The 13,839-nt window shown below is 33.6% G+C and overlaps 2 protein-coding genes and 2 pseudogenes across 2 annotated transcripts; 1 reads left to right on the forward strand and 3 right to left on the reverse strand.

Moving 5' to 3' along the window:
• Positions 1-1,929: 1,929 nt before the first annotated feature.
• LOC120114006 lies at positions 1,930-2,823 on the reverse strand (annotated as a pseudogene).
• Positions 2,824-5,142: 2,319 nt separating this feature from the next.
• On the reverse strand, positions 5,143-6,062 carry LOC120113993 (proline-rich receptor-like protein kinase PERK13). Its single transcript, XM_039135034.1, has 2 exons — positions 5,358-6,062; positions 5,143-5,269 (listed from the first exon to the last, which is right to left on the reverse strand). The coding sequence occupies exons 1-2, from the start codon at positions 6,055-6,057 to the stop codon at positions 5,238-5,240; spliced, it is 732 nt and encodes a 243-aa protein (XP_038990965.1). The 5' UTR covers positions 6,058-6,062; the 3' UTR covers positions 5,143-5,237.
• A 923-nt stretch (positions 6,063-6,985) lies between these two features.
• Positions 6,986-8,701, reverse strand: LOC120114041 (60S ribosomal protein L13-1-like). Its single transcript, XM_039135075.1, has 5 exons — positions 8,627-8,701; positions 8,421-8,536; positions 8,184-8,317; positions 7,469-7,627; positions 6,986-7,374 (listed from the first exon to the last, which is right to left on the reverse strand). The coding sequence occupies exons 2-5, from the start codon at positions 8,527-8,529 to the stop codon at positions 7,153-7,155; spliced, it is 624 nt and encodes a 207-aa protein (XP_038991006.1). The 5' UTR covers positions 8,530-8,536; positions 8,627-8,701; the 3' UTR covers positions 6,986-7,152.
• A 3,256-nt stretch (positions 8,702-11,957) lies between these two features.
• Positions 11,958-13,633, forward strand: LOC120114040 (annotated as a pseudogene).
• Positions 13,634-13,839: the final 206 nt, after the last annotated feature.

Genomic DNA, 13,839 nt, shown 5'->3' on the forward strand with positions numbered 1-13,839 from the left:
ATCAATTCCAGTTTTGTTGCAATTTAGATGAAACTAAAATCACCTTCGATTCTTTCCCTTTTTCTTTCTCGGAGGAAGAAGGCATGCACTTTTTGTTAAGGAAGAAACTGAAAGTTATACATTTATATGTAGCCATTTTTGTTTTTATATGGTGGGCCGGTGGGGGAATTGTATTCTTTCCTAAAATTTATTATTTGTTCCAGCTTGAATATGAATGCAAAACAAAAATATCTAAAAATTAGAAAACAATAAAATATTGTTTCCACTAAAAACATATTTCATAAACAAAAACTAATTTAATGAATTGGTCCAAGTTTAAATCTATGTAATCACAAAAACATATTTTTTAACAATTTGTTACCCTACTTTAAATTCATATAAATGTTACAATTTTCTTTATTTTATTTATCACGCTACTTATTTAAAAATAAGTAATCAAATATGTTTTCATATTTTATATTATTGAAAATAAATTTTGTTTTTATTTACTAAACATCTTTTAATTTTTAAAAAAATAGAAAATAAAAGTTATTTAAAAAAATTAAAAACCTAAAATATTTGTAGAAACCTAATATTTCTTGCTAATATACTAATTATTATTGTTTGGATGGCTCTAGAATGGCAACAGCTTTCATACTTTGTCATCTTCGTTAATGGAGTAAGGGGAGGGATTTAATATCTGTAAAAGAAACATAATTGAGACTGAAAATATTACCAGATTTATACACGATAAATGTTATTAATGGACAATTATTTGGTGTATTATCAATAAAAAATAAGTTTTTTTACATGTGGTATAATCACAGATGTTTTTATAGTAAATTATACACATGCTTAAAGACTATTATACAACAAATTTTAGGATGCTTAGCTAAATTAATCAGAAATTATTTTAATATTTTTAATTACTTATAATAATATTAATATATTTAATTTACTTTAAGTGTAAGTAAAATTTTATTACCATTAAATTTTTTCAATCCAAAGTTACATTATTTATTTGTAGTTTACTTAAAGTCCCCCCCCCTTAATTTTTGATATCAAAGTAGTCTATAAATGGTCAAAATTTTTGATAAAATTACTAATAGTTATTGACGATGGATTTTGGAGTTTCAATTCTTTTTATTCAATAGAGGATGTTTTTGTTAAAATTATCAAGACAACTTTAGTAATTATTTAAAATAATTAATTTTTCAATATATATATATTTCTTATTATTACATGAAAAGTGAAAAGTAGATGAGGAAAATCAGACCTCGACTGGCTCTCAGTCACATTGGAGGAGGTACGGACAAATCTAAATGAATATAATTGATTATGATTTATGCATGCATGTGATTCTTTTACATCTTTCCCTTTCTTGAAATTAAATAAGGGTAAATTATATAAATAATCATTAATATTTGAATAAATTTTTTACTTATAGATATTTAAAAAGTAACAATTTAATTATAGACCATATCGATTTATAACAAATCAATTATTTATTATTAACAGTTGTTACTGAGATAATAACATATTGATGTAATTAATTAGTATGGTCAAACAGTGACATGTCAATCGATCTAATGTGTCAAATTAACACTTTCGTTATCCCAACAGTTAACAGTGAGTGATTAATTTTTTAGAAATTAATAATATCAGTGAATAGATCATTATTTTTAAAATATTAACGAGAAAAAGAGAAATTTACTCTAACATCACTAACCATTTAATGAATAATTTCCTTGAGAAAGCTGGAAACCGGCAAAGTTAAACCGAAAACAAGCTTACCTTTGAAATAGAAAATAGAAAGAAACAACATCGTACTACATTAATCTCTCATGGATAATCAACATCTATTAAAAGATCTAACATAAAAAACTTCGACATGTCTTAATGATGAGAATCAAATCACTTCTGCATCAACCAGCAAAACACCAGAGATTATTAAAAACAAATAACATGACATGAGACATTTGTTATATTTGTTTTGTCGGAAAAACCTGTTTCAGTTTTCATCAGTGCCGGACACTGGAAACCCGAAGGTGGAGTCTTGCCGCAATCGATGAGGAGCTGAAGAGCGATGGGTAATATAATATTGATATCCAAATGCTTGGCCCTGATCGTGGTGCAAAGACATATCGCGGCGTCCAAGTCCAGCAGCCCTTGAAGCACGGGGCAGCACGTGGACTTCGCGCTGCTGCCTATGCCGATGAACACCAGACCACCTAACACGTCCACACATGCGCCTAGCTTAAGCGTGTCGATGGGGCGTGTTTGTTGCGCCGAAGGGCACGGATATGGCACGGGTGGCGGAGGCGGAGGACATGGTGTCTCCACCGGGGGTAGCTTCACGACAAGAGGTGATGGAGGAGGCACAGTTGGTGGCTTCACGATTGGAGGTGTTGGTGGATTCACTATTGGGGACCGTAGGCTTTGGAGGCACAAATGGTGGTGATATGACCGGCGGTATTGGATAATAAGGTGTTGGAGGTTTAACCACCGGAGGTTTGGGTACGTAAGGTGGAGGCTTTACGACCGGAGGTTTGGGTACGTAGGGAGGCTTTACGACCGGAGGCTTAGGTGGCTTGGGAGGATGGGGTGGATGTTTAGGTGGTTTTGGATGATAGGGCGGGTTAACAACCGGAGGTTTCGGCGGTTTGGGAAGATGCGGTGGATGTTTAGATGGTTTAGGATGATATGGAGGGCCGGAGGTTTCGGTTGTTTGGGAGGATGCGGTGGATGTTTGGGCGGTTTAGGGTGAAACGGAGGTTTCACAATGGGAGGATGTTTGGGGGGATACTTAGGCGCCGGAGGGCATTTGGGCGGCGGAGTTGGGCGTTAAGGACATTCAGGGCAACCAAGAGAAGCAAGCAAACTTCCTATGTTCTAAAGCAACACAATGAAATTAGCTAAGTTAAGCCTCCCCATCATATCTCTCTGCTTAGGGAGTGGGTTTGCATTACTCTTCGAATGAAACCATGCACATTTTATAACATAATATGATGCAAATAACAGACAAAAAGGAAAGCAGCGAAATCAATTAGCAAATGTCGTTTTCCTGTTAATTTATTACAGCATTCGGCATCATTCATTGACCTTTTGTTTTTTGCTTTCCATATGCATAGTTTGGGATTTTAATATTATTAACCCTGAAATGCAAATTATTGAGAGATGGATTTATTTTCGAAGTTCGAAGGACTAAAGATGATGAAGAAATCAAAAGCAGCGTGCATGATTGACGACAATTTTAACTTGTGCTCTGTTTAACCAGTGAGTGGATACTTGGCTTAAAAGGAATGCCCTGCTTGCATGTGACCATTCCATTTTCTTTAATATTTAACTTTTGCTACTTGACAAACCTCACCCTACATTTGGGTTTGGAGGAATATGCTCGTACTTGGCATGAATAACTCTTAATTCTTAATTAGTTTTTTTAACGTTACAGTTCAAGTTTTAACCCCAGTCCAAATTAGTTTTAGAATCGATTATTGAGTGTTTTATTGCAAATGAAACTTAATTAAATTTTACTAGTTTGATTCATATTTCAAGTCAAACTTAAAATCTAAAAGTGATAAATGTTGATGATGTTTCTTTACCAGGAGTGGAAGAGTGATGGAGTTGAAAAGGATAAAGAGGAGTGTCCCAGTTTTCCTATGGGAGCTCTGTTATACTTATATATTTCATATATGTGAGAGCCACGTAACTATGTAAATGAGGAGGTGTTGCGCTTAATGGGTTGACTATGAATCATTGTAGAACTAGCCTGATAATCCGTTGGGTTATCAAAGTTTTAGTTAGTGAGTCACTGCAGAACAGTCTGATGTTTACTGTAGGATATAATACAGTAACAGAACTACTTGTTATTGGGTGGAATCCCTCCGGGTTGGCGGAGGACACAACACTTGTTTCCCTTTAATCGGATGAGTGTTATAAAGTGTACGATTCACTATTGATCTTGCAGTAACCTTTGTGAAGTGGGAAATAGTATCTTGTCGTTTCCTTTACCGAATTGCCCTTACTTTTGAAAAGCAGGCAAGTGTCTCAAGACAGTTGGCCCATCTATTATGTTTTACTATGTTGTTTAATTAAAAAAAAAAAAGAGAGAAAACAACTTAGTTGACTCGCAAGAAATCTTTGAACCTCTCGTCATATAACTTATTGTTCTATATTTTAATGTGCTTTGTCGAGAATTTTATTGTAAATTTCTTAAATTTTCACTTAACTTGTAGAATCTTTCGTGTGGTTGCGAGGAGTTCATTTATATTTGGGAATGTCCAGCTTTGCATGTATGAATTATTTCTTTTTATTACAAGAAATACATGTTTTTGAGGAAGGTTTTGAAAGCTGGAAACCTACAAGTTTTATACAGAAAGGCCATATTAAGCTGTTTCAATAGGTTTTATGACGATGTCGATATTGGATGTTGCGAGAAGCTTCCCAAAAGCCATTTACGCCATTGCCATTCAATTACTTCACATAAAGATATATATATACACGCGAGGGATAAGGTGTGTTGTCTTCTAAATTGGTCTTCAATCAGTAGGTATATATATATATATATTGAACAATATATGTATAAAATTATCAACATAAAATAAATTTAAATAAAATCAGAAAAATATAAAAATTGAGTTGGGTGACCGTCTTCTATACTAATTTAAAGTCGAAAATGGTAGCGAGAGCCGAATCCTGAATAAGACCACTAAAGCATGTGGGTAAGATACGTACAAATTACACAGAAAACTCAACTTAAGCAAATTACTCTCGCTAATGCCTTTAGTTTTATACGTATATATAGTAATAATCACAATGCATTGATTTATCCGTATCAAGCAGTCTTACTCTTATTATTTGCCTAAAAGTATCCCAGAATGAATGCCCCGCCATGTTGAAAATAGGTGGAGTAGGTTAAATTAATTTGTCAAAAGATGGATGGTGATAATATGTTTCTGGTACAATGGAATGAAGGATAGAGTAACCCCACCATATCCCTTTGTCAAATCACCTGACTCGATGTAAGTTTGTCTTCAATAAGGTGAAGATCTCAGATATAAATTTTCAAAATGTGAATTACCCAATTCAGTCCCTAAGCGTATCATCAATTTAATTGAGTATTGAATACAAATATAATTTTCTGTCCTCAGAATATAATATCACATAAAACATAAATTATATAATACATCCTACACTGTAAACTCTTTCAGGTTCATAGAATCCCATCTATCAAAAGTGTTGGTTCAGACCCCCTTGGATCACTTGTAGCTGAACTGGCATTTATCGAAACCTGTCAAATTTGCATTACAAAAGTCGTTAAGTACTAACATTTTTGTCTGCTTATCGGAAAAAAAGAACATAAAAAAGAGAGGACTTACTAGGATCGACAGTAACAAGCATGGCAGTGCCTCCGAAGTTGCAAGTGCCACCATGCCCCTTAGTGTTCTGCCAGTAGCTGTTGAAAGCATACGAAGCATGGGAAATCAATGTGTTGGGTTGGAAACAAGGCTGGTTGGGTTGAATCGATTTGCAATCCGCACCAGACCCGCATGCATAATCCATGGCCACTTGGGTTATTGAATCGGGCACCGTCGGCTTAGCGACACACCAAACACCACCACCGGATCGTGATCCTTTAGGCGGGGGGGCGAAAGTTGAAGGTGGGTTCAGCATTGGGGGTGCGTAAATGGGTTGGCCCGGTGCATTATTAGGAGATCTTGGGTCATGTTTTGGTGGGCTAGGTTGATGTTGAGGGGGGCTTGGGAACATACTAGGTGGACTTATTCCGTGTTCAGGAGGAATTGCCGGTGAGCTATAACTGTAACTAGGCGGTGGTGGTGGCCCGTAGCTCATCGGATACGACGGAGGGTTGGAGGTTGTCGGTGGGGTAAAGAGAGGAGAGCGGTCAGGCTGAGGAAGTGGTGAGAGTGAGTCAAAAGGAGGGAGATAGAAAGGTGAGTTGAGGGTATAGGGATCTGCATTGGAGACGACATTGTTGGTTAATTTCAGCTTGTTAATGAACGAGGTAATGGCACTTTGATGGAGATTTAAGCCTTTCTGCTTCCACATATTAACCATAAACCTGGCATCTAATACCATAAACAAAGACAAAAGAAACTGATTTTCAAAAACAAAGCACCTAGAAGAACATATGTATACATATAATCACAAGGAATTTACGTACCGCAAGGAGTGAAGAGAATGGAGGCTATAATGGAAATGAAGATGACCGAACTGAGCAATTTAAAACAGTGTTGGATTGACTCCATGGCTGTAACTAGAACTTGGTAGAGCACTAACAGAGATGAGCTACTCTTTGGGGATGGTGTATAAATATAGGGAGAATAGAGGCCAATGGATGAACTATCGGCATTAGGGGTTAGTAAAGAAGATTCAAAGGTAATGGTTGATGTAATAAATGGAGAGAAATTTCCTTTTAAGTGGTTAGAACATATCCTTGCTTGGGAATGGAGGAAAATAGGGGGACAAAATTAATAGAGGTTTTGCACTTTTTGTTTTGCTTGATTTCTACTCAAAGTCAAAGTACATTTGTTTGATCTAGAATCCAATTAAACATGAAAAGATCTCAATGTTTTTGAGCAAACACTGCCATTTATATCCTCCTTAATTTTTCTAGAGATTTTTTCTGTTTTATCCAAAGCTTTTGGGAAGACATTGATGTTATGGTGATTTAACATGCAGGAGAATATCAATTACTGCCATTGGCTGATTGTTAAGGCGCCGGTTTGCATTTGTAGCCATGACAATACTAAAGTCCTTTGGAACTATAATTTAGGATTGGCTGAATTTAACAGTGCTTGTGTTTGGCCGGAGTTGAAAATTGCCACACAAAAAACACTAACGCCTAAATTTATCAACCAATCAGGATGAAAATCTCCGTCCAAATTCCATTTAGAAGTAAAACAACAAAGCAATTAACCATCATCAACTTATAAGCAAATTAAACAACTTACCAACGTTTCCATAATGACAATAGCACAAGAGCAGTTGCAATAAACTTCTCAATATAACAAAAATACTCGAAATAAAAACTACTGTCGTAATACCACAAAGTTTGCTAAAACCAACTTGCTTCAATTGACAATACGAGAAACAAAAACTAAAGTCTTTTAGAAAGCCAAAATGTAAGACACAACACTCGAATGAGCAATCTCACTTCTTATCTTCTTTCTCAGCCTCAGCAGCCTTCTTCAACCTAGCACCAATATGACGCTCATTCATCCGTTCAACACGGAGCTTGTTATATGCCTTAAACGACTTCATTTCCTCGGTGACCTTCACGAGCTCAACAGAAGGCTTCTCAAGTGAAATAGGCATGTATGGTACTTGGACTTGAGTTGCAGTTGCAAGCTCCTCAGCAGTAGAATCACCAGTCTATTGAAATGAGAAACAAATGAATATTAAAAATGCAAAACAAGAATGCAGATATAATGTTTTAATCTCCACAAATAAGGCCTTATAAAATAACCTTAAACTTGCGAGCACGTCTTGGAAAGACGACAAGCTTGGCCTTGTAGGTCTTAAGCCTCTGTACATTAGCCTGAAGACCTTCAAGTGATCTGTTATTACGGCGATGGTCAACAGCAATACCAATGGTTGGCGCAAGTTTTTTTGAAATACCAGCAGCCTGGTCAGAGAATTATGTGAGTTCTCAATATACGCACATCCAAACTAAATCAAGGTAGGAGTAGGAATTCAACCAGTGATTTAAATAGTGGTCGGCTATCGGAATAGCCATTATATAGCGGTAATGGTGTCGTCCGAAACTGTTATTGCAGTACAGCAATACCAGCAATGACCGCAATCATGATAAACACAATGCAATGCAACCAAAAATGCAGCCGAAAAGTAATTTAAATCCATGAATTCAATATTATAAAACACATCCTCTATTCAATTTATCTACACACTTAACAAGGCACCAATTCAATTCATCATTCCGTTTTTCACTTAATCTTAAACTTGATTGTCACAAGGGAATCAGTAATGTATACACTTGTTCACTTAATCGCAAACAGAGCACTAAGATACTTATTAAATAAATTGAAATGAATCTTAGCAGATAAAATGAAATTCATCAGAAATCTAATTCACAAATAGAGAAACTACACTTCAAAGATCAAATCCTTTTTAAGCATAAACCTAAGATCGTACGAAGATATAGAGAAACTAGAACAGCAGACCTTAAGCTCTTCAAGTGTGAAACCCTTGCCAGCTCTCAACTTCATGTTGTACTTCAAAGTCTGGCCATGGACAATGGGGCGAAGTGGTCCAGCCGTTGGCCTTGGAAAGATCCTCACCGCCTTTTTTTGTCTTGCTACAAAATCCCAAATCACAATTAGCAAACATTAATTGCACTCAAATAAACATGCATCAATCTTTTAACGGAAAAGCAAAAAAATATGATTAAAAAAAATCACCAATTCTTCTTCTATTCTTTCGTGCTGGTTGATTGAACCAAGTTTTGACATAGTTCTGCCAGTGCTTCTTAAAGTGCCCATTTGGCACAACATTGTTATGCTTCACCATGACTTACCTGTTCAAAAAAATTGAAAAAAATACCAAATAATTGTAAATATATGAAATGGAAAAGAATGCATGAGATGAAAGCAGGTGAGCAACTCACCTTCGGCTGGGAGAGATGAAAGGCGCAAAGAAAAGAGATGAAACCCTAGGCCCTTTTTTAGGGTCTTGGTTCATATATTTATACTCATTAGACGGCCTAAACATCATCGGACGGTTGTTAAAGAACTGGGCTCAAAGCGTTTGAGATTTGAGAAAATGAAATTGGATATCAAAACTTAAATGGCCCGATAGTTTTGGAGTCTTAAAACTAGTCGAGCTGCTTTCGAATCAAAATAAAAATTAATTAATTCCTTAAAAAGTAAAATAAGAGATAATATGTATTAATATACATTATCAAAAATAAAAAAATTACACTTTTTTAATATTTATTATATCCTTCTATTTTCAATTTAAATTTTAAAAGCATCAACGTTCATATTTTTCAATGGACAATGTTGGAACAGCCCAAATATATTTGCTTCAACCAAGCCTTAAGTTGAAAAACAAAGAAGAACGGACAGATGGCATGCCAAGGCTGATTTGGAGCACAAAACATAATATATGGACTGTTGAGATACTTTCAAATATAATATATGGATTAAAATGTTTTTTTATTAGTATGAGTTATTATAAGATATTATATATTAAGGTTATTTAGATGATTAATTCGATCGTTGATTAAATTAAATTAATTAAAATTGAATTAATTTATTTTTTAATAGTTAATCGGATTGAATTAATCAAAATTTTTATAAGTTTTTTAGTCAGATTAATTTGAATTTAATATATATATTTTTTCATTTGACTTAAAATTTAATTAGATCTTATAAGTTCTATTAAGTTTAGTATAGTTAAAAAATAATTGGGTCTTAATTCTTAATGAATTTGAGCTTAAAACACACACAAATATATATATATAATTTTTAATATTTTTGATTAATTCATTTAATTAACATACCTCGAATCTAATTAACCGAAAATTGAATTTTGAGAATTTTTGTAACCGTTAATCAATATAATATTAAATTAACCGAACTAAATTTTGATTCGCTCCATTAAAATTGAACAAAGAACGCTCCTAATATTTGTCATAACCTTCCTTAACCATTAAAAACATATACACTTGTTACCAGCTACGAACCTATAGCCCTGCGAACCCCTAATATACAAACATAAAATTAGGGTCGTGTAAAAATTCAGATATTCGGTCTATTTTCTTATTTTCAGATAATTTAGATGGGATATCCGAAAAAATTTCAAATAATCAAATCGAATACGGATCGGATATGTTCCAATTTAAGAATATCCGAAAATCCGAAGAAGTTGGGCTTTTAGTTTTTAGAAACTTTTTAGCTCGATAAATGAGTAACCCACTAACTCATTAATACTATAACTCACTAAAAATTAGGATATTTAATTATTTATTGTGGGTGAGTAATTAAATATACATATAAAATATATTAGAGATAACGAATAAGTTACATTAAATCAAAAAAATTAAAATTAACTTTTTTGTTAATTAAATTTGATATTTGAATCCGTATCCATATATCATATCCGAAAAATTGAATATCTAAAAATTTATTTTTTTAATCGGATACGGATCATTATTTTATATACACGAAATTTCGGATATCCAAATTTTTGGATCGGATTGAATCCAATATTCAAATTTGCACACCCCTACATAAAACTTATGTGAGTCTTCCGCTATGCGAAGCGGATCTCACGAACAATCAGCAGTGACCACATTTCAATCACCTACAAACCTCACGAGCGCATCCAACAAATCATCGCCAACGACCACGTGTTGATATAAATGATTTCTTTTGATAACAAACTAGTATAAGCCATCACTTCACATCATAAGAAGTTCAATCAGTATTAATGTCACGACAACTCTCGATCAATACCTACTTATTTTATAAATAATCATGCAACATATAATAAGATGACGAACACTTTCTTCTAAAAAAGAAGATGACGATCACTTCTCCTTCATTACCAGACTAAAACTAACAACATAATCTCTAGACCATCTTCTATAGTTTTCGATCATTTTATCAATTAATGAACCTATGTAAACGTGTTTACACGAATTTAAATTCTTCAAAGATTTTTTTTCTTTTATTACATACGCCGTTCGATTGATCTAAAAAAACTTCTTTTTCATAATAGATGCACTGAAATAAAATATATACTTTAACTTGAGATGCTTTTCAACCTAGTGATTAATCAACGAAATGAAAGCATAAAAAGGTTGCCTTTCCTTTTCTTACAACATTTGCTTACTCTTTTACGTCTGTCAATGTAATAACTATTTATATTTATATTTATATTTATATTTATATTTATATTTTATATTATATTTATATTTATATTTATATTTATATTTATATTTATATTTATATTTATATTTTATTTATTTATATTTATTTATTTATATTTATATTTATATTTATATTTATATTTATATTTATTTATATTTATATTTATATTTATATTTATTTATATTTATATATTATATTTATATTTATATTTATATTTATATTTATATTTATATATTATATTTATATTTATATATATTTATATTTATATTTATATTTATATTTATATTTATATTTATTTATATTATTCTCACCTTTTCACTTCACCATGAAATCAGCGTTTGATAGTAAGAAGCAACGAAAGTCGAGTTTAACCTAATCTGTTTAAAATTACTCTCTAAACTTGTCATTTAAAATTTTAATTAAATTAATTTCTTAATTTATTTTATTAGATTACGGCTTCATTCGTGCTTCAAAACTATAATAGCTAGTCGCAATGACATTTACATTTGTTGTGTATAAACAAGGAAGAATTGAATTAATGATAAACGAAAATTTTAATGTCAACAAAACAATGATGATTCTACAATATATATATATATATATATATATATATGAGAAGGGAAGAGCAGTCGATTCCTTAAAATTTTTAAATTCTTTTATATCTTAGTTTTTTTTATGTATTTTCTATTCATAATATATTTTCGCCTACTAAAATCTTTATACATTTATCCCCTATCATAAAATCTTGTGTCCGTCTATATATATATATATATATATATGAGTAATTTGAGGAAGCTGAATTGAGCCGACGGTGGACCCTAACCGAAGAAGAATGATAAAGTGAAGTCTAAACTTTTCCCTCTATTTTAGTGGCCATCGGCAATCCCTTCATTGTTTGGTAGGTAAGAAAATCTTTAAAGAAATTTTACCAAACAGGGTGATTTGCAAGGCATGCCATCGGTGTCCCTTAAACTTCAAGTGCATGTATGTTTATGGCATATCATCCACTTATATACACCTCACAAACGCCCCATTTATCCCATAACATAAATTAAAAACACAATGAGTCCCAAAAGCCTTTGTTTCACTGTTCTTGTTGCCTTTTTTGCATCCATGGTTGTCATCAATCCAAGCCCTCAAGTCCTCAAATATATTGTCGATTTCAGTCTAACCATCTCTTCCTCGCCGCCCATCGTTGCGAAGTTCATCCCGTTCCACTTCAACAGCCTACGTCGACATCGAAAACACCCTGGTAAGGACAAACCGGTATCCGTCTGCGACGACTTCCCTCCCAACTTCCCGCCTCCGGAAACCAACACAAAACTTACGCTTTGTGTTGATCGAAACGGATGTTGTAATTTCACAACGGTGCAAGCTGCCATTGATGCAGTCCCAAACCTAAGCATCAAAAGAACTGTAATATGGATCAACTCGGGCATTTACTAGTGAGCTCCTATCCTTATATTTGATGTTAATTACTACTGTTATTTTGCGATACAATTGGAAAATATTGATACCATTTTTCTTTCCAGTGAGAAGTCATTATTCCAAAAACCAAACCCAACATTACATTTCAAGGACAAGGCTATACATCAACAGCAATAGCTTGGAATGACACTGCACTTTCTGCAAATGGAACCTTTTACAGTGGTTCAGTTCAAGTTTTCTCCACCAACTTTATTGCCAAGAACATAAGCTTCATTGTGAGAAACGATGAGTACATAATCAAACACCATATGTTAAGATTTTAAAAACATACTGCTTCATCTGATGTATTCCTGTTTTTTATCATAGAATGTAGCTCCTATACCTCGTCCAGGTGTTGTTGGGGCACAAGCAGTGGCAATTAGAATTACCGGAGACCAAGCAGCCTTCTGGGGTTGCGGTTTCTTTGGAGCTCAAGACACCCTTCACGACGACCGTGGCCGCCATTACTTCAAGGAATGCTATATACAAGGCTCCATCGACTTCATTTTCGGGAACGGAAAGTCTCTTTATGAGGTGATCACGTTTTTACTACGCACGCAAGCAAACAATTTACAAACTGATTATAAGATTCGATCTTCAACAGGATTGTCAGATGTTATCCATGGCTAACCCCGTGGCACCGGGATCGAAATCCATAAGCGGAGCAGTGACGGCACATGGACGAGCTTCGGCGGATGAAAACTCGGGGTTTGCATTCGTCAACTGCAGCGTGGGTGGCACCGGGAGAATATGGCTCGGCCGTGCATGGAGGCCATTTTCTCGTGTGGTTTTCGCTTTCACGTCTCTGACGGATATCATTGCACCAGAGGGATGGAATGATTTTAACGATCCTACACGAGACCAGTACGTATGAAAATTGGTTATTTAATAAAAAAGGGTTTCGATATTATTTAATTCAGCGTTAAATATATATCTGATACATATAATTTTCATTTTTCTCATTTTAGTAATTGAAGAATATATTTTTACTAATTTTGTCCCTGAAATTGTAAAAGTAATCACAGTTAATTACTGATATAGGAGCATATTCTACGGAGAATACAATTGTACGGGTGCAGGAGCAAATATGAGTGGAAGGGCACCATATGTTCAAAGGCTGAATGATACGCAGGCTTCTCTTTTCCTCACCATGTCATTTATCGATGGAGATCAATGGCTGCTATCTTACGATACTTAGAACATCCGTCAATATTATAATCTCCCAAACTTGTTATTAATTGATGTCATCAAATAACGGAGTCCATTTTTATTTCTTTATTTCAACTTTATTAGTATCATTAATTTTTTTCGTATTAATAAAAAATATATTTATACAAAATTATTCAATAAATGATTTTAGATGAAATGATAAAATATTTATATGAAAAAATTAATAATCATATATTTAAATATTAAGTAATAACTAATATTATTTCACTTTATTCGACTTAAAGTTATTGGATACTATGTCAATAAG

This window comes from Hibiscus syriacus, unplaced genomic scaffold (assembly GCF_006381635.1).
Source record: "Hibiscus syriacus cultivar Baekdansim isolate YM2019G1 unplaced genomic scaffold, ASM638163v2 tig00110216_pilon, whole genome shotgun sequence".
Taxonomy (NCBI): Eukaryota; Viridiplantae; Streptophyta; class Magnoliopsida; order Malvales; family Malvaceae; genus Hibiscus; species Hibiscus syriacus.